Source organism: Lipophrys pholis (assembly GCF_963383615.2).
Source record: "Lipophrys pholis genome assembly, chromosome: 9".
Taxonomy (NCBI): Eukaryota; Metazoa; Chordata; class Actinopteri; order Blenniiformes; family Blenniidae; genus Lipophrys; species Lipophrys pholis.
Genome location: NC_137639.1, coordinates 25,799,932 through 25,824,057, shown reverse-complemented (window position 1 = coordinate 25,824,057; position 24,126 = coordinate 25,799,932). Strand labels below are relative to the sequence as shown.

Here is a 24,126-nt window from a genome sequence, read left to right as displayed (position 1 = left end):
CTGCTCACATCAAAGAAATATTTTGAAAGTCCCTTAAGCCCCCTCTAAAGAGTTACATAGATCTCCTGGCCATAAAAGAGCTGTGTTTAGTGGAACTATTGTGGGGAAAAAAGCATGCTGAGCTAATGATTCAGTGTCTATTTTAGATGTCCAAACTTTGAATGAATTTTAAAGAATGTGTAAAAAAACAAAAGAAGGTGCATCTCTCCGTGCCAGACTATGAAAATATGGAGCCGAGAACATCAGAGGTAAATGAACTTTATTTTTATTTTTTTTAAAAAAGAAAAGGTTTATCACGCAAGGCAACAAAGAGAAGAAATGCAGACTGCTATGAACAGACCACAGGACCAGGAGCTCCCACCACCTCCACCCCCCCCCCCCCCCCCCCCGCCACTGGCAGCAAAGGGGTTCTAATTACAACCAAATCAAAGGAGCAAGAGAACAAGACTCACATTGTTCTGAATGTGTTTACTTACACTAAAAACATTAAAACTGGACAATCTGAATGTACAGTAGAAGACAGACAATTTTGATTCCCACATGAATCCAAACACAGAACCTTATACAAGCTGTTTTTAATAACATTTAGTCGACGGTACAAATGAAACAGGAAGGTTCACGGCTATGCAATACATTTGATTGATCACTTTAAGACAGACTATAGATGTCGCAATGGGCACTTTCAGGGGAAAAATAGTTTCACAAAAATAAAAAGAAGAAGAAGAAGAAGTAGAAGAAGAAGAAGAAGCAAGGTCTCATCCAGGGTTTTTATTGAAGTAACATCAAACCTGCTTGTTGAGGTAAGCACGCCACTGGGGAATACGAAGGAAGCGATTCCCTTTAAAAAGGACTCCCTTAGCCATATCCCCACTCACTTTGTAATTCGCTTTGACAGTAAATCAATTCTCAAGCCTGGCCCCTTGGACTCCTCCAACCCTAGGTCCTCCTCTCTCAACATTCCTGCACACATGAATCACTCCAACTCCTGGCTTCTAGAAGGCATTTCCTGCCCGGCCTCTCTCTCTCTCTCTCTCTCTCTCTCTCTCTCTCTCTCTCTCTCTCTCTCTCTCTCTCTCTTGCTCTCTGTCTCACTCCTCTACTGAAAGCTGAGCAGGAACTCGGCCGAGCTTTGATTTGGACCCAGAGGGAGAGAGGGAGGAGAGCTCGGCTTAACACAGGCCCTGGCTCTGGGACCGCTCCGACAGAGAGAGAGACATGGAGACTCGGGGATGTGTTGGAAGATGCCTGCAACACCCAAGCAGGGATTTAGTGTTTTATCCTTCAAATTGAAATATGAGCACTGGACCGTATTACAACGGCAGTATCACTCCATGCTCTAAAGTCTGCCTCGTGGGAGCGCCCTCTCTTACGATTTAAGTATACATTCTTTCTAAGACAGTCGTTCATTATTTCAGCTCTCAGCCGATTTAACATGGAACTTCATCACAGATTATTGAGAGCTTGTAGTGTTTTAAACCCCTAAACGCAACGCGAGGACTTCACCGATAAGTTTCCGTGATGGAGTGGATTGAGGCGTATTCAAATATTTAACGGGGAAAATGTACACGGTGGGGAACTGGGTGGTGCTTCAAAGCCGTACACCTGCTGGAGCTTCCATCTAGAAATGATCCTTTATGCTAAACCCACAATACTATGTACAAACCAATTGTTTTTGTCACCTGAACTGACTCGAGATGACCAAAGCAGCTCTTTAAAAAGAACGGTCTAAACTGTCTTGGTATTTACACGGGTGAAACGTACAGAATATACAGAGATCACTACGCAAAAGATCACAAACAGAGTCTTAAGAGAGTAGGACGAGTGAAGCTGCAGCTGAGTGAAAAGGGGTCGTATGTCCTGACAGAGAGAGCTGGCCTACTGTGCAATGGCTGCTGTGTGTGTGTGTGAGCGGGCGTGTGTGTGTGTGTGTGTGTGTGTGTGTGTGTGTGTGTGTGTGTGTGTGTGTGTGTGTGTGTGTGTGTGTAAACTGCAGAGATGTAAATGCTTGTCGAGGCTTGTTTATTTGTGAATGTTGAAAGTGTGTGATCTCATCTTCTTCCCTTTTTCATATCATGGCTCTTATCACCAGTCTCCCTTTGACCTGGTGAAGATAGGTGCTCTGCTGCGACTCCAAGCTCTGGCTGGTCAGAGCCTCGTCCTCGCTGTCGAGCGGCTCCTCCTTGACCTTGATGACCCCGCAGTGAGCATCTGGGAGCTCGCCGCTCGAGCCGCTGCTGCTACTGCTGAGCGTGTGCTTCCGGATGACTCCTCTAGGGGGCAGCCTGTCCTCCTGCATGCTCTCCATCTCCTCTCTGTGCTGCTCCTCCTGCTCCTCCTCGGATTCCTGCAGGTGTGCGTTGGGCTGACGTAACTGCTCGATGGACTTGGACAACAGCTGCGGAAAATATTGGATCCACATTAATGATAACATCCTGCAGCAATAATCATTTCTAATCAAAACCTAATTGGAGAGAATCAAATCAGGTTCTAACACACATAAATAATAGTAAGCAAATGTATATAAGCCATCATTATTAACAGAATTATTTCCATAAATAATTATTTTCATACAGATGAGACACTAAATCAACAATCTGTTTTAATCAACCGAAAAATGAGTCATTGTACATGAACTCTGAACTCATAGTTCAAATTACCTGTTGGGTTTTATAAATACAAAGTTCAAAGACACAAAAACTACTTCAGTTTCAAAACTGCTGAAAAAATAACTCACAAATCAAATGTTACACATAAGAAATACTGCTGCAATACAAACGTCTAAACTGATGTGCAAATATCGATTCATAATGAAAACTCTTGAGCGGCCCAACCGACTATTCTTGGTAAACTCTGTGTTACTTTCTGAATCTTCAAAACGAACCTCAACTTAATGAAAATTACAGAACAAACAATAACAGAGTTATGTGTTGTAAAAATCTGATAACAATATTTACCACATCTACTTAACATTTCTCATAATACCCAACAAACAGGGCACACTTTTGGCACTTTGATATGACAAGACAGTCAGTACATCAGTGCAGCGGACTGAGGCAATTATTTTGGAAATAAGAAAAACGGTGCCAATGTATTTGATCTAAATGTTAATAGTGCAAGAGATAGCCGGTTAATTTTATAATATAGGCCCAGCTTGTGAAACAGTACTTTTATGAATGTTACACATTATTTTGCAGGACAGAAGGAGGACATGCCAACAGGATTGTAAAAATCTTTGACAGAAAGACAAATATCTCATTCAGAAACATTAACAAGCAAATATAAACATTTTCAATTTCGATGCAACTTATTTCCACGTCAGGGTATTTATCAATACAAAGAAAGTAACTCGGTTTCAATATTTCTTCCATCAATTTTCAATATGCAAGTACTTCTGTGATTTCCGAAGGGTTAAAGGAAGAAGTAATTTTTTGTTTGAGTTAATAAACGCGTGTTTATAATTCTTAGGCCCCTAAAGTTGTCGCTAATATGCAGCGAAACATTTCCATCAGAATATTAAAATGTGCTGCTGATGGGAAAAAATACTGAATGTGTTTGGAATCGCCTCTGGAGCGACCGTCTCGATGTGGGGAGGCTCTAATTATACAGTTATGATGTCAAGACAGCCTTTCAGAATTTGCTCTATTAAAGTGATGCAACGTCAGTTCATGTGCTCATGGGACAACAAACTGGACAATCTACATGCTAAAGTTTACTGCATTTGTTTGTTATACGCTTTTTTTCAGGCAATATGGTCATGTAGTGATTAGCATTTATGCCTCGCGGCGAGAATACGTATCTGCAGGTTGCATCACGATTTAAAAGCCTTTATGTGCAGAGTTTGCATGTTCTCCCTCCACGTGTTTCTATTTCTCTTTTTGGGCGTGTGTGTGTGTGTGTGTGTACTGGTTTCCTCCCACACCAAAAGACACATTTAAACTTAATAGATTACTCTAAAGTCGCCCAGTCTGTCACAAGCTGTGATAAATATGTGGCGACAGTAATTAGGCAGCCAGAAAGAATCGCACATACTCATTTCACCACAAGAGGGCTCCAAGAGCAGGCAGCTAGTAACAAACATTTCTGTAGACAGAATCTAGGCCTTGTATAAATATCCTTTCGGTTATAAGAATTAACCCACTTAGCTTAGAATTAGTAAACACAGGTCAGACCTTTTCCTAAAATCCTTAAGCTCCTGTAAGTTTCCATTAGTGCCCCCTACTGCTGCTGGCAATGAAGGACGTTTAAAAACAACTGTAGACAAGCCACTTAGGAAATTAATTGGGGCGATGTTTCGGAAATCTCTCGCAATACACACTGAGGGCTCATCCCTGATTAGTGGCCATTTATAACCTCCACTTAAAGAGGCTTTACTTGCGATCTCATTGGCCCGAGTGACCAGAGCACGGCCCAGTCATGTGTTTTCCGGACAAGAAGTGACTGTTATTCCACAGTTCATTTCAATCAAATCAGCTTTGCTGTGGACTTGGCAGTAATTAAAGCTGATCAACATGGTTTTGTCAGGCGGGCTGTGATAGATTTTAATTCATTTTAATGTTGTTCAGAAACTGTGGGAACAAGTAGGTCTGTGCTGTATGTCTCAAGAAGTGCTTGTGGTTCTTTGTGCTTTTTTCTCTCGCTTTTGTTTTTATTACTTCTAGGTATGAGCGCGTTCGATAGTTCCCATGGCTCGTTCAAGGCCCAGCGTTGGGACACATCAGTATGTGAGCTCACACAATGCTGCCTTTCACAGTGTCTGCCACCTCACACACGTCCCTCACCAGAATAATTACAGTCTGTGTGCAGCAAGGTCACCTCGGCCAACTTACAGAAACACAAATATTGCCACAGAGGAACAAAATGCATTCTGGGCGCTTTTCTCTCTCCACTTGAACGCCGATGAATTGAATTTCACCGAGGAAGCATGTGAAAAGCACAGATGCCTTAAGCTATGATAACAGAATTAGTGTAGGGGAAGGATTTCATCCCTATTTGAAGTCAGTCAGAAGTTCTTCGCTTTGCAGAAATAACACCCAAGATTTCAGGGAAGAACAGACTACGACCCAGGTCTGTAAACTTGAGCTGCCACAGATGCTTTTAGAGAAGGCTAAAAATAGATTGACATTTGTGTGCTTAAAATGATTAAATCAGACTCCCTGCAGTAAAATAAGACCTCATGAGAGATGGAAGGGAATATAAGATGCTGTGAAAAGCAATCTGAAAGTCAAAATCCTGCTCTGTGAATGAATATTGATGATCAGCACAATACCTTATTTATGTGGACCTGCTGCTGGTACTGTTTCTGTTTCTCCAGGAAGTGCTGGTGTTGCTGCTGGATGACAAGTTGAGCAAGAGTGTTCTGAGGCAGCGGCGCCGACTGGGTTCTGTTCAGGGGTCGGTGTTTAGGTAGTTTAGGCCGACTGCTGGAGGGGCGATCCTTCATGGCCAGGGGGGACTGTGGGAGTGAGGACATGGAGCCCTGGCCTGGAAAGGGAATGATAAAAAATTCAAAAAAACTCTTGATGTTGACCGTCTGACACAGGTGCATTTAGATTCCAGTGACGCATCAAAGTAAAGTAACTGTCTTACCGGAGGAGAGCATCTTCTGCTGCCTCATTTGCTCCTTCTGGAGGAGGTGCTGAAGCAGGGCCTGGTGACTGGGGCTCACCTTCGACTCCAGGCCTGTGTGCAGGGGCACAGGACCCAGGAGGTGCCCCGGCAGCCCGTGTCTGACCTCCGTCGACCTGTCTTTCAAACCCATTGCCTGAAAGAAAAGAAATGGTGTTGAAGTAACGGCTAATTGCACTCAAACTACAATGGTATGTAATGATTTTAAACAAAACTAATTTAATGAGATAAAATGTTCTTCAGTGAATGAGACGACTACTTGTAGTTACAAATTTGAAATAAACTGATAAAAATGGGTGAAATTGGAGAACATCAATGGTCTAAAGTGGATGAACAGGCCTCTTAGGAATGCGCCACAGAGCTCGAAGATGATATATCATGTGCTGTGTTATCAGGAGTTGCACTTGAGAAGACTGGGGTTTTTAAAAGCTGTGATAAATGAGGTAATAGGGGAGGATAAGAGCATGCCTGACACGAGACACTGGAGAACAATATTTTTCTTTTTTTTTTTTAAGATATTTATCTAAGGTCGATAAAATCATTTGGGGCCACAGGTCAGCGACCTGTGTTCATACTAAAAATCCTGACGATTTTGACGGCAGGATTTTCAATATGTCGACTGAGCTAAGGAAGCTTTTATTCACCAGATGACTGCACTTGTGTCTTGAGACGGCTGTAAACATGTGTACTCACATTAATGGGAGAAGATGCAGCAGAAATCCCCAGAGAGATGTTGGGTAAGGAGGGAGACGTGTATAAGCTCAGCATTGACACGGAGCCTTCAGGTCGGAATAACCTCGGCTGGGAAGGCCATCTCTAGATCAGTCGAGAGAGAGAGAGAGAGAGAGAGAGAGAGAGAGAGAGAGAGACAGGTTTAAGAGGAGGTGGCAGATTTAGGAATCCTCTATGGATGATTTCAAAAGGCAACATCAGCAGTGGCGTAAATGTTAATGCACTATGACGAACAACAGCCCACCTTGCTGCCAAGCAGAAAGGTATGAGTTTTCTCAGAGATACAAAGGAGGGACAAGAAGCAGAGAAAAAAAAAAAAACTGTCATAGATCTTCACAGAATGACACCAGTGAAGATGATCCACTGTAATAACCTCTAATCCACCGCTTCACCCTCGCTCCTCCAGTCCACAGTCAGCCCACCGCCTGTTTCTACTGCTGTCCCCCCACCCTCAGGCTACTCTCTGAGAGAACATCAGCACTGGGGCATACTTCCTGTACCCAGCAGAGCAGCAGACCAGCATGTGGTTTTGGAACAGCCATGTTTATCTTCCAACCCCTACCAGTACTCAGTGACCTGCATGTGGATATCCGGCCCATATTTGACCCGAGGGACCAGTTCCCTCTGAAAAAGGATACCTAATGTAACGGTGCACAAACAGGCCTTGCTTTTGCAACAGGCATGAGGTCCAATGAGCAGCCACCCCCCCTCGCTTTCTGTCTACCAATGACTTTCAAGGAAGGCTCAGCTCGGGCCGACACAAAGGCAATCCTGTGTGTTTATGTTGTTAGCATGTGGGTGTCTTTGGCTACCAGTGCCTGGGATATCAATTAAAATCCACAGTTTGCTTCTCTCCCTAAGCCCCAACCTTCAGCCCGGTGTCAGGGCGTCTCTCCCTCCTCTGTATCACTGGAGGTCCCTGGGAGAGTAAACAGCGATGGTTAAGGAAAACACAGCTGTTCGGTTAAGATTGCAGGGAGATGTGTCATATCTGCCACACTCTATAATGGTCCGCTTTGTGAGCTCAGTCCAAAGGGAGCGCTGGTCAGTAACTCAGCCATGAATCTATTGGGAAACGCCTCAGAACAACTCAGCACCGGAATGCAGCCAGACCAATGACAGAAATACGGGGACAGGCCAACAGTAACCTTACCACCAAATGACAGCAATTTCTTTTATTCAATTTTTTTCATGCTTTGAAAAAACTGAACAAATAGAACATAAAAAAATAATGTACAGTACATCTGGAGTGTAAAAAATGTATACACATATTCGGGATTTTGACTTAAACTGTTTTTCCAGCAAGGCATCATCCTTTAAGAGCAAACTCCGAGTAATCAGACATGTGGGTCAAGCTGTGCCTCTTTAATGTCAGTGTGGGAAGTCATTTTCACTGGACTGTAACAAGACTGAGGACAACCGGTTGTCTGTTTTCATGACTGCAAGTAAAATTGAAGACAAGCATTTAGCGCTCTGACATGTCTTGATATACAAATGATTTGCATTCATAAAAGCATCAGAATTTAGCCTATTATGATGTGTTTTTAGTTATTTATTTTATTTGGAGGGGGGGGGGGGGGTCAAGTGCAGCAGTCATGATTTATGAACGTACCTCAGTTTTTGTTGTGGTAGGCAGAGAGGAGGGTCCATTTTCAGCCCCCAAGGCACTGGAGGCCCCTATGGGAGAGCTGGGGCCAGAGCCAGGGGCACTGTTAGTGGGCGTAGAGTCTAAGAAACATCAAGGAGTTAGACACCGTGTGCATGCTCACACTCTGCACACAACACAACACACATACACAGAGGCTTGGCATAACAGCTGCAGCTTCACAACGGTTTAATGTGTATGATCATGGCTGCCTGATTACGATGGTCTTTTTTTTTTTTTTTACATGAGAGTGCAATGACCACTATAAGCTACTGCATTGCAGAATGACTGATTAGTACACATCTGCATGATGGTGACAGTATGGCTTGTGCTGCTTTCAGAAAGTATTTAATGCGTAGATGTGCAGTAGCACGCACGTTTCAATTCATGTATAATGACAGAAACATTAAAGCATACCCATCAACTCAAGAGCCCTCTTCTTGTAGGGGGTCATGTTTCCATCTCTTCTCTTTAGCATGGGACTACTTCTCCTCTCCGCCACTTTCTGCTTCAGTCTGGATCGTACCTTTAGGTTGGGCTCCGAGACTAAAAAAAATAACAGAAACACAGATTTTTCTATAAGTCTCCATTCAACACTGTATAGATAATAAATAACATCATCATATGTGTTAAACACAACGTGCACTCAAAGATTTATTCGACATGTTGTACAGTTTTATGTAGCCCTACACTAATAGAGTAATAATAATAATAAGAAAAAAGAAATCACAAATATAAAGAAAAATAATTGTGAATAAAAGAGATAATATATCAAGTAATATTGTCATGTCGTGACAAGCTATAATTTCAGTTTAACAGAAATACAGAGGAGGTTTCAGATAAATTAAATGAGTCAGGATTGGGCCCATTTCCACCTCATCTGGACTAAATTAGGTCGAGCAACACACAGGCTCTAAGTGAAATAGTCCGCTACCTGCCGCCCTGGTGACCACAGTCTGATACAGTAGCAACAGTTAAACTAACACAAAAACATGGCAGATGTTTCAGGCGCTCTCCCCACACCCCCTCCTCTAATGCAAACCAGAGATACCCAAATACACTGCTCCAAAGTCGCACTCACTCACAGCTCAGCCTGGAAAGAGTCACGCTTACAAACGACCACCAAGTAACAAGTTTAAAAGCAGATATAGTTATTTCAAGGATTCAAGAGAATATTAATGATGGGTTTCAAGGGTCACAATAGATTATTTAATAATTTTTCCCCTCTATAAAGTTGTATGAAATTATTTTTTAATACTAAATTAACATTTGAATGTTGTTTTGTTTAATGTTTTTTATGTATTTCATTAAAAACCTGAATTTGACAAAATGGCAGGCAACTATATCAGTATAAATATATTTAACCAACATCGCATAGATAATTTTACATTCGGTTGAGCGATAAAATTTGATGATTGAAAATGTATTTGGACTCTGAACCAAGGGTTTGAAATCTTGACTGAAAGTACTCCGGACAAATTAGTTTCTGGCTACATCACTTTTTAATGCAAAAAAAAAAAAATGAAAGAAAAGGAAAATACTGAAAACATTTTTAATTAAATTAAAACAAATTTGTGAAGCAGTCTGAAAATTATGTCTAAAGGATGCAGTCTGACTTTTGTAAAAATCATACAAAAGCAAAGAAAAAGAGCACTGAATCACAGCAAAGGTGTTTATTTTTTCACGACAAACCCAGCGGTTATGTGAATGCATGTAGATGTTTTTGTGTTTGGCTGCTGGACTGTGACTGTCTAGCCACAGTGACAGTGACTCACTTGGTCATCAACCCTGCAGACAAGAAATCCCACAGCTCGCTTTACGTACAATAAACAAGCGGGCTAGATGAGCTGGTCCTCTGACGGAGAGCCAGAACACCACGCTATATTGAAGTTATGTAAACCCCGTGTTACACAATAGTGTACTTGTTTCAATTATTTAGCTGTGATCAATAATTAAATAGGCCTTTCTGCTATGTGTACAACATGCAGCTATACATGGGGAAGTGCAGCGATGACGTGGGAACTGCAGGGAGCAAGAGCGAGAGCACCTAAGGGGGCACAGCTTGGAGAGTGGGCCAGATGCTGCTATTCCTGGCTTTTGTCAAAAGCAGCGAAACCCTCTTCCCTAATACGTGACACAGACCTCTAATCCTGTGGGTGTGAGGTAGAATGAAAGCGAGCGAGGGAGGAAGAAAAGAGGCAGGAGAGATAAATGGAGAGAAAACGCAGTTGGGAGTCGTATGAATCTGCTTCACGCCCCGCTGCCTTGATTGCTTTCTATTTTTACACACTGCTGCCACCAAGCTACGCATCCCAATTGGTCGCCACGGGAACGCCAGACAGCAGCACGGGAACAAACACTTTCTCACTGGTCTCCGTGGAAAAAAAAAAAAAAAAAAAACGCCCTGATGCAAGGCGCAACAGGAGGCAAGGATGGCAGTGGGGAGGAAAAAAAAAAAAGCATATACTGTGAGCACCTGGGTCACTCCTGCTCTGACGTCTCACTCAACAAAAACATGCTCCAATACCAGCGAAGCACCGCAGCCATAAATCAGACTCCTTATGTGTTATGCTATCTGCACTTAATCAGAATTTTAAGTGTGCAGCCACAGTGACAGCCTGCGTCCATTACAGCCTGGCCCTGAACAGATGGCTGGCTGGAAAGCTAAGGTGCCTGTGTGTGTGTGTGTGTGTGTGTGTGTGTGTGTGTGTGTGTGTGTGTGTGTGTGTGTGTGTGTGTGTGTGTGTGTGTGTGTGTGTGTGTGTGTGTGTGTGTGTGCGTGCGTGTGTGTGTGTGTGTTCTGTACATAATGTGGCCTGCCATGCATTTTGCTGACGTCCTGTTTCAAACTAAAGCTGAAAAAAAGCAATTCTTCACATTATAATCACAAGAAAGCAGTTCGGCGACTTGATTTCTTCTTCCATTATGTCCCCGATATTCGAGATTTGACTGTGTTTCTTAAAAAAGTGTGTTGCTGCACAGACTCCACTTTGCTTCGCTCCGGGCTTTACAGTTTTACCTTTGCAGGATTATTTTAGAAACTCTGTCTTGCACCTGCTGAATGCACACATTTGGTAACTAGGTCATGACCAGAGAGGGTGTTGCACTTCTTATTGCTAAGCTGCAACTATTCCTGCCACAGACTATCGCGTGAGCCCGGCCTGTCGCTATTCTAGTCCCAGGAACTGAAACAAAGGGGATATAGATCAACTAAACAGCTTTAAGCACATTAAAAACTGTCTAAAAATACTTTTGGGTTAAAAAAAAAAAACCGAAGAGGGAATTACCTCTGTCTAATCTGTGCTTAAATTAATTATGTAAGCAATATTTATAGACTTTACAGTAAACATGAAAGCATTGAGTTCATCTTTAAATGAGGTTTTATTTAACGTTTGAATTGGTGTCTCTTTATTCTGTTCATTTGTGAGTATTTTCATGTTTTCTACATTACATGAACTTTTTAAACAGTGTACTTAAAAATCAAACTTTAATTTATTCTAAGGGCGCATACTAAATGCAGAAAGATTATCTAAAGTAAATGCTAATTTCATATGTTCACCCTTTAAAAGACTAACCTGTTCTAACATCTTGTGTTTTTATCCCATGTTACTTGTAGTTTTTTTATTGTGTGTTTCCATCCAAACTGCTTTTTACTATTTATCCCTAGAAGTTTATTTAACTTTTTCTTATCAGTTTTACCTTATCTTTATCATAGTAAAAGGTTGTCCTCATATTTCATGTGTTTTTAGGTTTCTATCATCTTTAAAGTATAGTTTCATCTTTTTTTTTCCATTTAGATATTCTTTGCTGTTTGTGTAATTCTTTTTATCTCTCTCTTAATTTTCCATTTAAACGCATTGTTTTTCCTTATGCTTTTTTTTGTGTTATTATCACTCATTTATCACTTATTTATATAACACGTATCATACAGGTTGGTACATTGCAAAGTGCTTCACAGGAAAATGTGCACTGTGATAACAAGACAAAACAGTGAGGAGCAAGGAAAATGAAAATACGAATACAAATGGAAAGCAAATGTTACATCTGGAAGAAAAAAGATTAAAAATACTTTTACCAAGACAACTAAAGAGATAAAATATTAATGTGACAAAGGAAAGATAAAAGTGCTTTTAGAAACCAGTTAAAAAGAGTAACGAGATAAAGTGGTGGGGGCATTGATGCATACAATGTGAGTATGCGGGTCATATATTCAGCTCAAGACCGTGTGTTACATTAAAAACAATAAAGTAACTTAACAATAAATCCTATAACTTTCTGGCAACCAATGTTGAAACTTTTGTCGAAACAGGTGTAACGTGCTCTCTCCTCGCGGTCCATTAAGCGTCATGAAAGTGAGTGTATGTATAAATAAAATTGAATTGATTGCTTAAGTTTTAACATTTCACATAAATATCATGAATCCTATCGTGCTCGTCAGAGTTTGCCTCCAGAACGATGGTCCTGAGCGCTCTGGCCACATGAAGCAGAGAGTCCAGAGTTGGTGAGTTGGTGGTGGGGGGGGGGGTCTGGGCCATCACTTTGTTTTCAGAGAGCTATCTTTGCTTAAACAAACAGTCCTGTCGAGGTTCATCCTGCCGGTGCCCGTTCTAAGTCAGCAACACCTGCCAATCAGCTATCAGTGACGAGCAGCGGCTCAGAGAACAGCACTGCCTTTGTGTGTCCCCCTCGCGTGCCAAGCTCTCAGAGGACTTTAATGAAGACGGACAGGAAGTGGGGGAGGAAGGCCTGAGCAGGAAATGACCACATATAGATTCAGGAATCCAAAAGGGTCAAGAAGTAGTTCTATCAGTGCAAGTGTGGCAGACTTAGAGGCTGAATTGTACAAGACGTCGTGGACGGCCCCAGTGTGAGCCTGAAATGCTACTCTTCCAGTTATTTGTTTAAACCTTGCCTTTTTTGTGTTCACACTGGAACCTAAACAATACAACCCTAAACAGCCTCCCTGTTATTTCAGAGACCAGCCTTCAACTTATTACACCACTTACCTTGTGAGACCAGAGCGTTACCAAACGTGTAACTATGTATTTAGGCAGAAATATTCTCTTTTGTAAAGATTGTGTGGTGCAGACAGATTACCGTAAATAAATAAAATCTTCTAAAGCTGTCATTTAACCTTCTAATATTTGTTCTTGCCATGCAGTGCCTTTATTTTACCAGATCTAATTGTTCTGCCTGATCTCTAAATTGTATATTCACACAACATGACAGGTCTGTAGTTAAATAACTCAACAAGTATAATTGTTTTCCAATGTAATTAAAAGAGACACAGGAGGGAAAAGAACATAATATAATTTGGTGACCTCACTGCCGAATCACGAAGCGTTCGGTACTCAAACCAAAGAGAGGCAGGAATTACACTTATTTACATAGCCGTCCCCAACGGGTTCCTCGAACGTTAAACCAACAAACCTGAGCTGCTTTTTGGTGGGAACCTGTGTCTTTTCAAAATAGTTTTTAAAGCCCATAACTCAGGAGAAATTAATCTGGCCTAATTCTCCCATTCACCACCGAACATTTGCAAGCAGGCCTTGGAACTCGGTTTGTTTGTTTAACACAGAGACAAATGAGGGTCCTTTTTTAAAATGATGGCAAAGTAATTTTAGCACAAATAATAGTCATTAACATTTCAACCTGTGGAGGAAGAAATTCAAATGCGTAGTGCAGTCGCACTGCATTACAGTAATCCAAATAGAAATAAGGCAAGCTTACATTAACTCCCTGGCATAGTGAAGTTTTGCGTCAAGCCCTGAGGGGAGCAGGGGTCACAATGAGCCTAACTGATGCTATTAGCAGGTCATCAGCAACGGAAAGCAGGAAATACTCATTGGTGCTCCACCTCTCCAATGACAAAGGTCAGAAAGACGCTCGCTGATTTACAGCCCAGTTTAGGTTAAATGTGAAACACACTGACGTCTGTCAGATCAGCTGCGTGCGTGTGCATGTGTGTGCGTGCGTGTAAATTAACAGACCTGACTTCCTCAAGGGGAAGTCGTCCTTGCTCTCTAGGGGAGATGGCAGAGTGTACTGGCAGGTGGGGGATGTGCCGCCCAGAGGAGGAGAGCTTTGGTCCAGTGATGTGTGGTGGGAGGACCTGAAATCACGAGGACATTCACAGTTCAGAATCGACATGATGTAGACGTTCTGATCGTCAATATTTATATAATATATCAATATATAAAGGTCTGTGAGGTTATGAGACTAAGAGTACTTACGTATACCAGAGTTTTGGGTGCTGGATGAACGTGTGATTGGCTCCATTGCTGACAGGGTCCTTTGCTGACTTGCTCAACAGAAACTCTTGGAGTTTCTGTTTCACTTCGGTACTGGCCACCGCACCTGTGAGACCAACAGACAGAAACAAAGGGATTGGGGTCACCCTAGGGCTCTGACTCACGAGATATAAATGTTTAAATCAGAAACTCATTGGCTGATTGTCCCAAACTAATTTTCTGTATCACAAGAGCAGAAATATAAAAATGTATTTCCTTCCCTTGATGATCTCAAGAGAGTCAGTTAATTCAGTTTTCCAGCAGTCAAACTTACGTATGAAGATCTCCCCCTAGTGGTGTCAGTGTGTTTGTCCCTGTAAAAGTGATACCGCAGAGAGGGTCTTTTTTCCATCTGAGGGTTTCAGTTGCAGCGCACAGTTTCAGATTACGTGATGTGAAAAAGTCGTAAATCTCATCTATTATTAGTTATAAGGTAAAAACAGAATGAAATGCTATACCCTCTGCTATTCTCACCATGCTATTCAGAGACATTTTCCTCCCAATCCCAATTTCAGGACTTAAATGTCACTGACCAACTTTATGCCATCAGTTTGCATGTGCTGGTTAAGCATCGTGTCGCCATCGTCATCATCCTGCTTTACAATTCTCCTCATCAGACATCCAAAGCCATTTTCATCTATCTAATTATTTGCCTTGTTTAAAGACATCCTCAAAGACACTTACGTCTCCTATTGAGAAATCTTGTCTCCATAAGGCAGGGGCTGGAAATCAGAACAGTTTGTCCTCTTTATGAAAGGCAATTACACTCTCCCTTGTGGTGAGAACAATATAGCATTCATGAATTTTTCAGCAACAGTCTCAAATGTGATCCGACTGCAAGTGTCATTAAGTACATGGAGGTGGTCTTAAGAGATTCCTTCACTTTCTTTAAACTGCTAGTGATACTACGAGTCTCACCACTGGATATATTCAGCACAGTCTCACAGAATAAAATCTCAAAAAGATGCATATTTAGATTAATAGACAAACAATATTAATGCAAATTAACTCTTGTTGTTGCAATCTCTGCTTTAATTCATTAATGTTTATCTTCTGTAGATGTTAGAAAATGTTCATTGACTCTTTCATTACACTAAATTAAACACACTGAGGTGAACTCCATGAGGAGTAATCGTGAGTGTTCCATCAAATATAAAAAACTAAAGACGTGCTTGTAGATAAACAGCATTTGTATACAGCAACTAAATGAGGTTTTTAATATAAGAGTGCTCGGTTGAATTGTTCGCACCCGCAAACACGAGCATGACATCTCACTTGAAGGCTATTATCCTTAAAATAATGATGATAGCAGAATGTCTGTATGGCACAAATGTGATATTGAGCATTTTCTCAGAGGGATATTCCATTACTTTAAAGCTTTCCTCGTGTTCCCAGCTGTTTTATGTATATTTTAATGCACTTAAGAAATGATTGAAAAGGTGGAGGGTTTGAATTTGTGGCCCCCATGCTCGCTTTTGCCCAAGGCCCTTAGAAAATGTTTCATTCAGCTCCTGGGAGTGGAAAGGCGGTGATGATGACGGTGTCAAGCTCTTACTCTCTCGAGAGCGCTCCTTGCCCCTGAGGCTCAGGCTGGAAACATGCTGCTCTCTCCGATGCCTCTCCTGCTCCTTCTCCTGCTGATTCTGCTGCTGCTGCTGCTCCAAGCGACGCTCCTTCTCTGCAAGTTCCTGCTGCTGCTTCATGGCCTGCAGCTCCTGCTGAAGCTGGGAAACGCACAGGCCTCACATTAGCATGAGGAAAGCACACTGATAAACATTTTTTTTTCTTTTTTTTTTTGTGGTTTTCTATTTTGCTGTGATGGGCTATTCTGTGCCTGACTGTAAAAACAAAAGTCTTGCTGAGCTGTAATGTATTACTCAACACGCTGCCCTGCTGCGCTGAGCTGTTTCTCCTTTTTCTGCACTTTGTGATGTTGTCCTGAGCTGCAGAGTTTTCTCCTGATCTGCACTGTGCCACGCTGTGTTGTTTTGTGCTGTGCGGCTGTGCTCGCTGCTGTACTGTCCTCCATGCAACTTCCCGGTGCCATATTAACCTTGAGATGCTCCTGGAGCTGAGCCTGGTGCTGACGGGTCAGCTTCTCATGCTGCTTCTGGAACTCGCTGATTAGTAGCTGCTTCTGAATCTGCTGCTGTTTCTGGATGAGGAGCAGCTCCTGCTGCAGCTGTCTCTCCCACAGTCCGGGGTCCGAGCCTGGCCCCAGCATCCTCAGATCTGTGCGCAAGTCCAAAGGCGATAACGGCTCCACAACCAATGGCACTTCTGGCTTAATATCCACTGCAGCCCCGACATGGAAAACAGAGAGAAAAGGAGAAAAAGATCGTTTAGAAAAATCTGGACAATTGTATGTGTATCGTTTCCAGAACAAAACATATCAGGAGTCACAGAGGTTAAAAAAAGACATGGGAAAAATAAAAACGTTAAAAAAAACTAAGAGAGGAAAAGAAAAGTTAAGTTTCAGAAATGAAAGGCATATCCTTCTCTCCCATGATCCTCTGAAACCTGCAATTATAATAGTTTCTATAAACAGACACGGAATTACATCCGTGTGAGCCCCCTGGGAGCAGCTGTACCAAAGGCCCAATGGATGTTTGGCACGAAATGCTAAAGTGGTCATTTGAAGTATTTACATAAATCCCGTCCTTCCTCTGTTTGATAAATAAATACAGAGGGGTTTTTTTTTCCCCCTCTGTCTGTACCAGAACATCATGTAGATATCTTTTCCAAACATAAATAATTAAGGAAAAGTAAATTGTGCACCCACGTGTGTGTAGGAATTCATGTTTCTATGAGTCTCTATCTGTGCTTGAGTGCAGATATTTCACTGTGCACACAGGTAAGAAGACCTGCTTCTATTATAAGCAACTGTCAGATACAAAGTGCGAGGACATCCCTTTGGTATCCAAGCTCTATATAAAATCTCCGCCACGGAGAAAATCGATTGCCTGTTAAGACCATAGAAGACATGGCCACTTCATCTCTCTGCCCCAGAATGATTGTATAACTTTTTTATTTTTTTTTTGTCATTGCTATGATTTTGTTTTCATCGACACTACTGTACCCAACTATTTCTTCAAATATCACCTCATTGAACAACTTTTAGATTTTAAAGAACTGTCCTTGTGTGGATATTTGACCAGTGTTAGAATGAATTTGTTCAAACCTTGGAAAACGAGACGCATGAGATAAACTTAAATATATCAAGAATTTTGTGTTTTATTCTTCATAAGTTTTGAACATAAAAACTACAGTATCTCTAAATATATGATGATATTTTGAGACATTTTTTAAGCGACTGGAACTTTTTAGTTAGCTATGACTGTCGAAATCACTGACAAAACTATTTACTTTTTACACTTTTTTGTTTTTATGAAATGAACCTTTATGTATACCTCCAATAAGCATTGTCCAGACTGTATGAAGTCTCCTCCATTTTGAGACGAGACAAACATTCAAACCCACGTGAAATTCCAGAAGTTGAAAAGGAGATTTATTGAATGTGTTCACTGCCTTAATCTTCTCAAAGGTCACTTCTGCGAGAACAAACGAGGACACTGTTACTACTTCACCATTTCCTTGGGAGCATGAGATGGCAAAAAAACTGTCCAAGTACACTTACTGTGCTCATATTAGGACTCTTGTATGGATTTGGTGGAGGATTTATAATTGCAGACTATAACAAAATGCCAATAAAACACTTGCCAGTAGAAGCAGTGCCACTGTACAGTAGCCATCAATTTGGAAGCAGCGCCTCCTGTTCTCGGATGCTGTGAAGCTCACTGGCGCCCATTTGTTTTGTCATGTAGCCTGTTTTTCATTGCCACCATTCCATGTGTATGCGGCGGTGGATGATTATAAATAGAAACATAAAAGCAAGTGGCGCAATCCTGGTCTGTGACAACCCCCACACCCTAGTATCCACCACCCTAACTTGCCGCTGCCATGGCAACGCTGGCAACGTAATTATGTCTCCCCATTCTGCAGATATCGAGTCTCGCTGCATGTCATCTCCTGCCTACAGTGGCACTGTGACATGTTGACTATTATATCAGCTTTTCAGCTCTTATATAAGAAAGGAGTCCCCAGTCGAGAGAGAGAAAGCATTACAAAACCCTCCAGCACACGCACACGCACACGTGCACGCGCACTCGCAGAATGGAGAATCTGTGGCAAAGTGATAAGTTGTCTTAAAACATGTTCAAAAAGTGGAGACAGCTAGAGGGGACTCCTGCGCTGTAATTTTCCTCTCTGTGTTCTAAAAACAGCTCCAATCAACTGACAGAGGAGGGCAGCAACTCGGCAGGCGCGGGGAACAAGCACCTGTAGAACAGAGCCTTCTCTTCTGACAGGGAATATTAATCTTAGCTTGTAAGTACTTGACAAAGGACTCTTTTGTGGCGGGCACCATTCCAGGAGCAGCCGCCAACCTGTGAACCATTGAAGGGCTCAGAGAGTCAGACAGCCTTAGTGATACTTTTGCCTAATGGACCTAAATATAGCGACAAAACACACACACACACATACGCACACACACACCTGCTGCCTGGGAGAATTCACCACTGTGATATCTAATTAATCTCATATTTCATTCTGTACCCTCACTGTGACTGGCATTAAGGATCCCCACTTTGATCAGCACGTCAAGCTGAGCCTCCATCAGAAAATCTCAGACTGTGGTTTAACAGGACGGGAAAAGGAAGGAGGAGGAGTAGGAGGAGGAGGAGGAGGAGGAGGAGGAGTGTGAAAGCTTAAGCCACCTTTGATAACCAAGGCTGTATGAAATGGCCCTTGAGGAAACCACAACAACCTCATGTGCCTGTTCTATTCTTGTCCGCCCTGCGTCCACTGTGTTGGCGAGAACAGCGCTGACTGGAATGACAATGTTGAGGGAACATAATGAGGTCCTAAAGGTAGGGAGACAATGTTCCACATCCACGTGGATGATGTATCATTTACAACTTATTCGTGACTGATGCCGCTATCTGTTGCTGCCGGAAATACACATAGGCGGTAAAATACTCTCCTAGGTGAAAGGCGCAACAACAGAGTAGCTTAGATATATTTATTTACTTCCACAAATACCCAACCTGAAACTACTCAAATTAAAATCTGCTGTTTCTGGATCACCAAAATACTCCTTCGGCAGAAAGGAATACGGAACCACCAGTAACTAGGGCTAATTATAAATGCTGTTCTGAGCAGGGCCTTAATATAGACAATGTGCGAAAGACAGTCGCAGTAGTGAGGCCGCCTGCTCAATTTAACACAGGCAAAAATAAAGGCGTCATGTCACATTTATGTAACTTTCGGGTCATTTTTGCAAACCATCGCTCACACAGAAGAGCATGCTACTTCTGCTTCAGTGGTTCTCGTACAGTGCCACTGCTCATTACGATCGCCATGTTTGATTAATTCACTTCGGGTAAAACATTTTTTTTTTTTAAGGGTCGTGATTGGTGGAAAGTGCACACACAAGTGTCTGTAGGCGCTGGTAAACATGAGATTTATGAATGACAGGTCCCAACTTTTTTTTTTAGCACAAGGGACCAACAAGCACCCTGCCCCATGCCCAAATTCCTCCCTGTGGAGGACCTTCCGGGAGGCGGGGGGTGACTCATGGCCTGTGACTACACTCCCAGTGCAGAGTCGCACCGCCAGTGTCCCCAAAGTGTTTATTTCTATAACCGATCTGCCTCTCATTAGCCTCTGTGGTGGCTGGAGTGACAATCACAGCCTTAATTTGAGATGTTGGATGCCGGTCTTTTTTTGCCTCGGGCCACATTAGCTTCCCATCCTAGACAGAAAAACACATCGCCAGTGACACTATTACTGCATGTGAGGAGGCTAAAATTCACAGATACTCAAATTTATTCATCAAATAACTCAACCATGTAAGGAGTTGAGAAGAAGTTTTAAAGAACAGCTTGACATTTCACAGTAACCTTTTGAGATTCTGATCGCACCAAAAGTGACTACTCATGTGAGGAAAGAGTCATTAATATTGTAAACATTACCCCCTGAATATAAATAGCACAGCTATTCTTAAACCTTATCATCTGCGCTTTGCACCTGAACGCATCACAGACTTAAACTGGATATAATGATGTGAAAGAAATCCTGAAATGTTGCTAATTCAATAAAGACGTTCACTCATAACAATAGTTTGTGAGGTTTTTAAGGAAAAAAATGGCAAATTTTATACACATCATATGAACATTTTGCCAAGAAAAAGTTACTTTTTTCATTATGTGATACTTGATCACAAAGTTTTGCACTGTCTGGTTGTATTTGCAGAGGGTTAACACTTAAATCAAAATGTTACAAACAAGAAATCTCAGTCTAAAGTGTTTTGCAACCATTTAAAAAGAATAAATGCCTGTAAACACCCATTCCAGCAGTAGGTAAATGTAATGAAACACTTTGAGTTGCACTTTAAACATGTATGTTGCCAGCATTTAGTGTGAAATAGAGATGGTTGCTGATCTACATTCCTTGTCTCACTGTATAAATAGAACCAGAGATACAGAAGATGTTTGAGGGCAAAAATAAGCTGATGCTTGGGACTGCAATGTGGTGCTGGATCTCTCATTAAGTGCCTTGTTATTTTGAGCAGCTGGCATGTCTAAAGCAGGAAACAGGTCTTTATTTTTAAGACTCGGGCTCGTCCTTGCAGCTGAGCCAGAGCTGCGGTTTTCAGGCTATCTACTAACAAAGAGAGCCGAGCTGAGCCACAACGGGCTTTTCACGGAGGGGAGCACGGCGTCCAGCAAACAACGCACAAAACATAGTCCAGCTTTATCCCGGCAGGAGAGAGAAAACACGGAAAATGGTGGGTGATAATTGAGAAATCCTTCCAGACTTTCAGTAATCTTTGCCTCTCTTTATAACCAGTATTGGCAGCGGATCCAACCATCAATAACATTCCTAACAAATCAATCAGCGTGAGTCAATTGGCTTGATTCCTTGAGCAACAGCTCACGCCACAGAAAAACATCGCAACCACAAACACAAAAGTGAACTTCGCTTTCTACGACAGGCTTTGTAGGGGGGGGGGGGGATAAATGAGCAAAATGGGCTGTGTATTTTCACAGCTTTTTTCCCCCCACTGCACTCTCCTTCATAATATTACAATATAATCAAACAGAAATGTACATCATTTCATTGTGGGGTCACTTTCACAAAGCGCTAACATGACATCCTATATCCTTTGTGTTTTTTTCGCAATGTCTCTTTAGCAATCAGCACTTCAAATAGATGAAGAACACAGACGAGTGGACTTGAAAGGTGCATCATTGTTATTGTCTAAAAGGTCCCTATTGATATTTTTGCATGAAATTTTTTGCTGAAGGGAAACTAATTACTTTTTTCCTCATTGGAGAGCTCATCTGAGGACCATTTTGGCCAAAACATTCATGATGCCAACGCTAATCAAAACAGAAATGAGATTGTGCCCTTTATTTTGCTGATCCACTTGAAATGCAACAACAGAAGAGTAGAGCATTGAATAAAAGGTCAAGAAGTTTGCTTTATAAAACTAGTTACATATAACCTGTTAAGCAGACATGATGATCTCTTCACCAACAAATACTTCAGGTTTTAAGCATAGAAATAGCTTCAAACATTTAAAAAGAAAATATCAACCCATCCTGGTGTTTGTCCTAAAAGGATCTGCTCTACAGCAACACTTCTACTAGTCTGTCCGCCCAGAGAAAGGCATCTTGATGAGGCATTTTCAGACTGATAATATTAGTCACTGTCAGGTGATTTACCACAAAATGGAAAGAACAAATTAAACAGGCAAATGACAGAATTCTCTATAAATATCTGTTCCAAAGCCGCTGTTATATCAGGAGCACGCCGAGATGGAATGATAACGCACAGACGCCTAATCTTAGCAGGCTAATGCCATAAGCTGAAAATAACTCACCTAAGAATAGCTGACCCACAGAATAAGCAAGGAGCCTGTATTCAGGCGCTCACTATATCTGTTGTTTGGCTCACAAGCTGCTTAGAGAAAAGAAGCAAGCCTGATCTAATTGTCTAATTGTCAAATAACCTACTCTATTGACAGACATGCTATGTGTCATCCCTTTGTCATCCTGCCCGCACATTTCTACATCGTTTCATGTTCAGCCCACGGCCTCTGGATGTTTTCATTTCCTCATTTTGATAACCTGGAGTCACACAATTTTTTTTAATGTATTTTAGTTGAGGTGTTTTTCTTTTTTTACTTATCTTTAAAAATGTACATGCAACAGTTTGATAAGGTGAGTCAACATCCCATTGTTCCTTATGTGGGTTACGACTTAATCGAGTCAGCTCTATCAGTTATGTCAGCAGCATTGTGACCACATTGGATATATTCTTCCGAAAAACTCACATGACAAAATAAGCAATGCTTCAACTTTCGACTCATTTCTACTGAGTATTTATCAATAGCCTCATGTTATAAAAGAACGAAAAAAGCAAACGAGGTGTGACTCATCTCGAGTCAATTCAGTGAATAGACGTTACTCATACTGATGTCAGCTGTGTACTCTTCAATTCTATTCTCAGGTCAAAAATAGAACAGCCAGTGTCTGTGGTAAATATCCAGAGAGAAACCTTTCAAAAGTCCCCTCAGTATTTCTGTAACAGCTCTTCCTGTTCCCTGAAAAGTGCACCATGACATGGAAGCTCGCGAAACACAACATCCCTGTCGTGTTCACAGTGACTCATTTCAGGGTATGGGGTTGAAACACTTCCTCATTTTAGCCTAGCTGGATAAAAGGATCTTCTCATGACGCTCATGTCAACACAAAAGTAAATACCTTGATTCAGGAAGAAGTGCCTGGTCCTACCACGTTGCTGTGCAGACGGGATTTGAGTTCTCTTTTCACACAGAATGAGAGACCGGGTGAGCGCAAAGAGTTGAGAGTATGCAAGAGTGAGAGGGAGGAACAGAGTGTATGTGTGCACAGAGGCACAGAGGATGGAAGACAGATAGATAGATAGGGGTGAAGTAGCAGCAGATTTAGAGCTAGAGGAGAGGCTGACTTTGGAACGCAAAGACAAAAATAGAAAAATAAAAAAATAAAAAAGGAGATTTCCTCAGTGGGAGAAGAAACACAGCACTGTGTGATCACCTGAGTTGTTCACGTTGTGCATCTTGCTCTGGCCGGGGAGCTGCTGGTGTCCAACGCGCCCTTCTGTTGTGGAGAAACTTGACTCGCCCTCGTAAATCGTCTGCAGCATACTCCACTCAGCGCTCAGGTCTCATCGCAAGCCTTGCGTTTCCTGTCACCAAAGAGCCACCCCTCAGCCACTCAGGGGAGAGACCACGACAACAGGCAACTCTCTTCTTTCCTCTGAGAAACTGCACTCCCTCACAAACTGCACACACTCTCTGCAGGGCTGCTACTCTCCAGGGTGTCCGGCTTCGGTCTGGTCCAAACACTAACGCGATGTTTGGACGAGATGGCAAATCCTTCTTCTTTTTCTTACTTGCCTCTCTCCGTTTCCGTCTCCAGCCTATACTTTCCCCCCCCTTCTATCCTCCTCTGCACGGAGTCTGAGCAGCGACTGAGAGAAATGGAAAGCTGAGTTGCTACGAAAGCCGTGCGCTGTGTACTGAGCACCTCGCAGAGGCAGTAACGCAAGCCAGGGAGGGAGCAAGCTTCATTTGCATGTGAATCAACAACTGCGTGGCCCACAGGTGACAGAAATAGAACAATGGCCAGCCCTGGCTAAAAATAGGTCAGGCGAGGCGCAGGGATTGGAGCAGCATTGATGCGTTTAAAAATACCACACCAAACACAGCTGTCTTCTTCAGCTCCT

At 42.1% G+C, this 24,126-nt stretch overlaps 1 protein-coding gene across 2 annotated transcripts; it reads right to left on the bottom strand.

Moving 5' to 3' along the window:
* Positions 1-249: 249 nt before the first annotated feature.
* On the bottom strand, positions 250-23,918 carry hdac9b (histone deacetylase 9b). Of its 2 annotated transcripts, none has more exons than XM_080471170.1 (11): positions 23,436-23,918; positions 16,346-16,587; positions 15,848-16,016; positions 14,236-14,359; positions 13,993-14,114; positions 8,420-8,548; positions 7,970-8,085; positions 6,319-6,441; positions 5,587-5,761; positions 5,267-5,481; positions 250-2,395 (listed from the first exon to the last, which is right to left on the bottom strand). In XM_080471170.1, exons 1-11 carry the CDS (start codon positions 23,542-23,544, stop codon positions 2,066-2,068), a joined length of 1,854 nt encoding a protein of 617 aa, XP_080327296.1. In that variant the 5' UTR covers positions 23,545-23,918; the 3' UTR covers positions 250-2,065. The 2 variants fall into 2 exon arrangements, with proteins under 2 accessions (XP_080327296.1, XP_080327297.1); XM_080471171.1 differs by lacking the exon at positions 23,436-23,918 and adding an exon at positions 23,121-23,171.
* Positions 23,919-24,126: the final 208 nt, after the last annotated feature.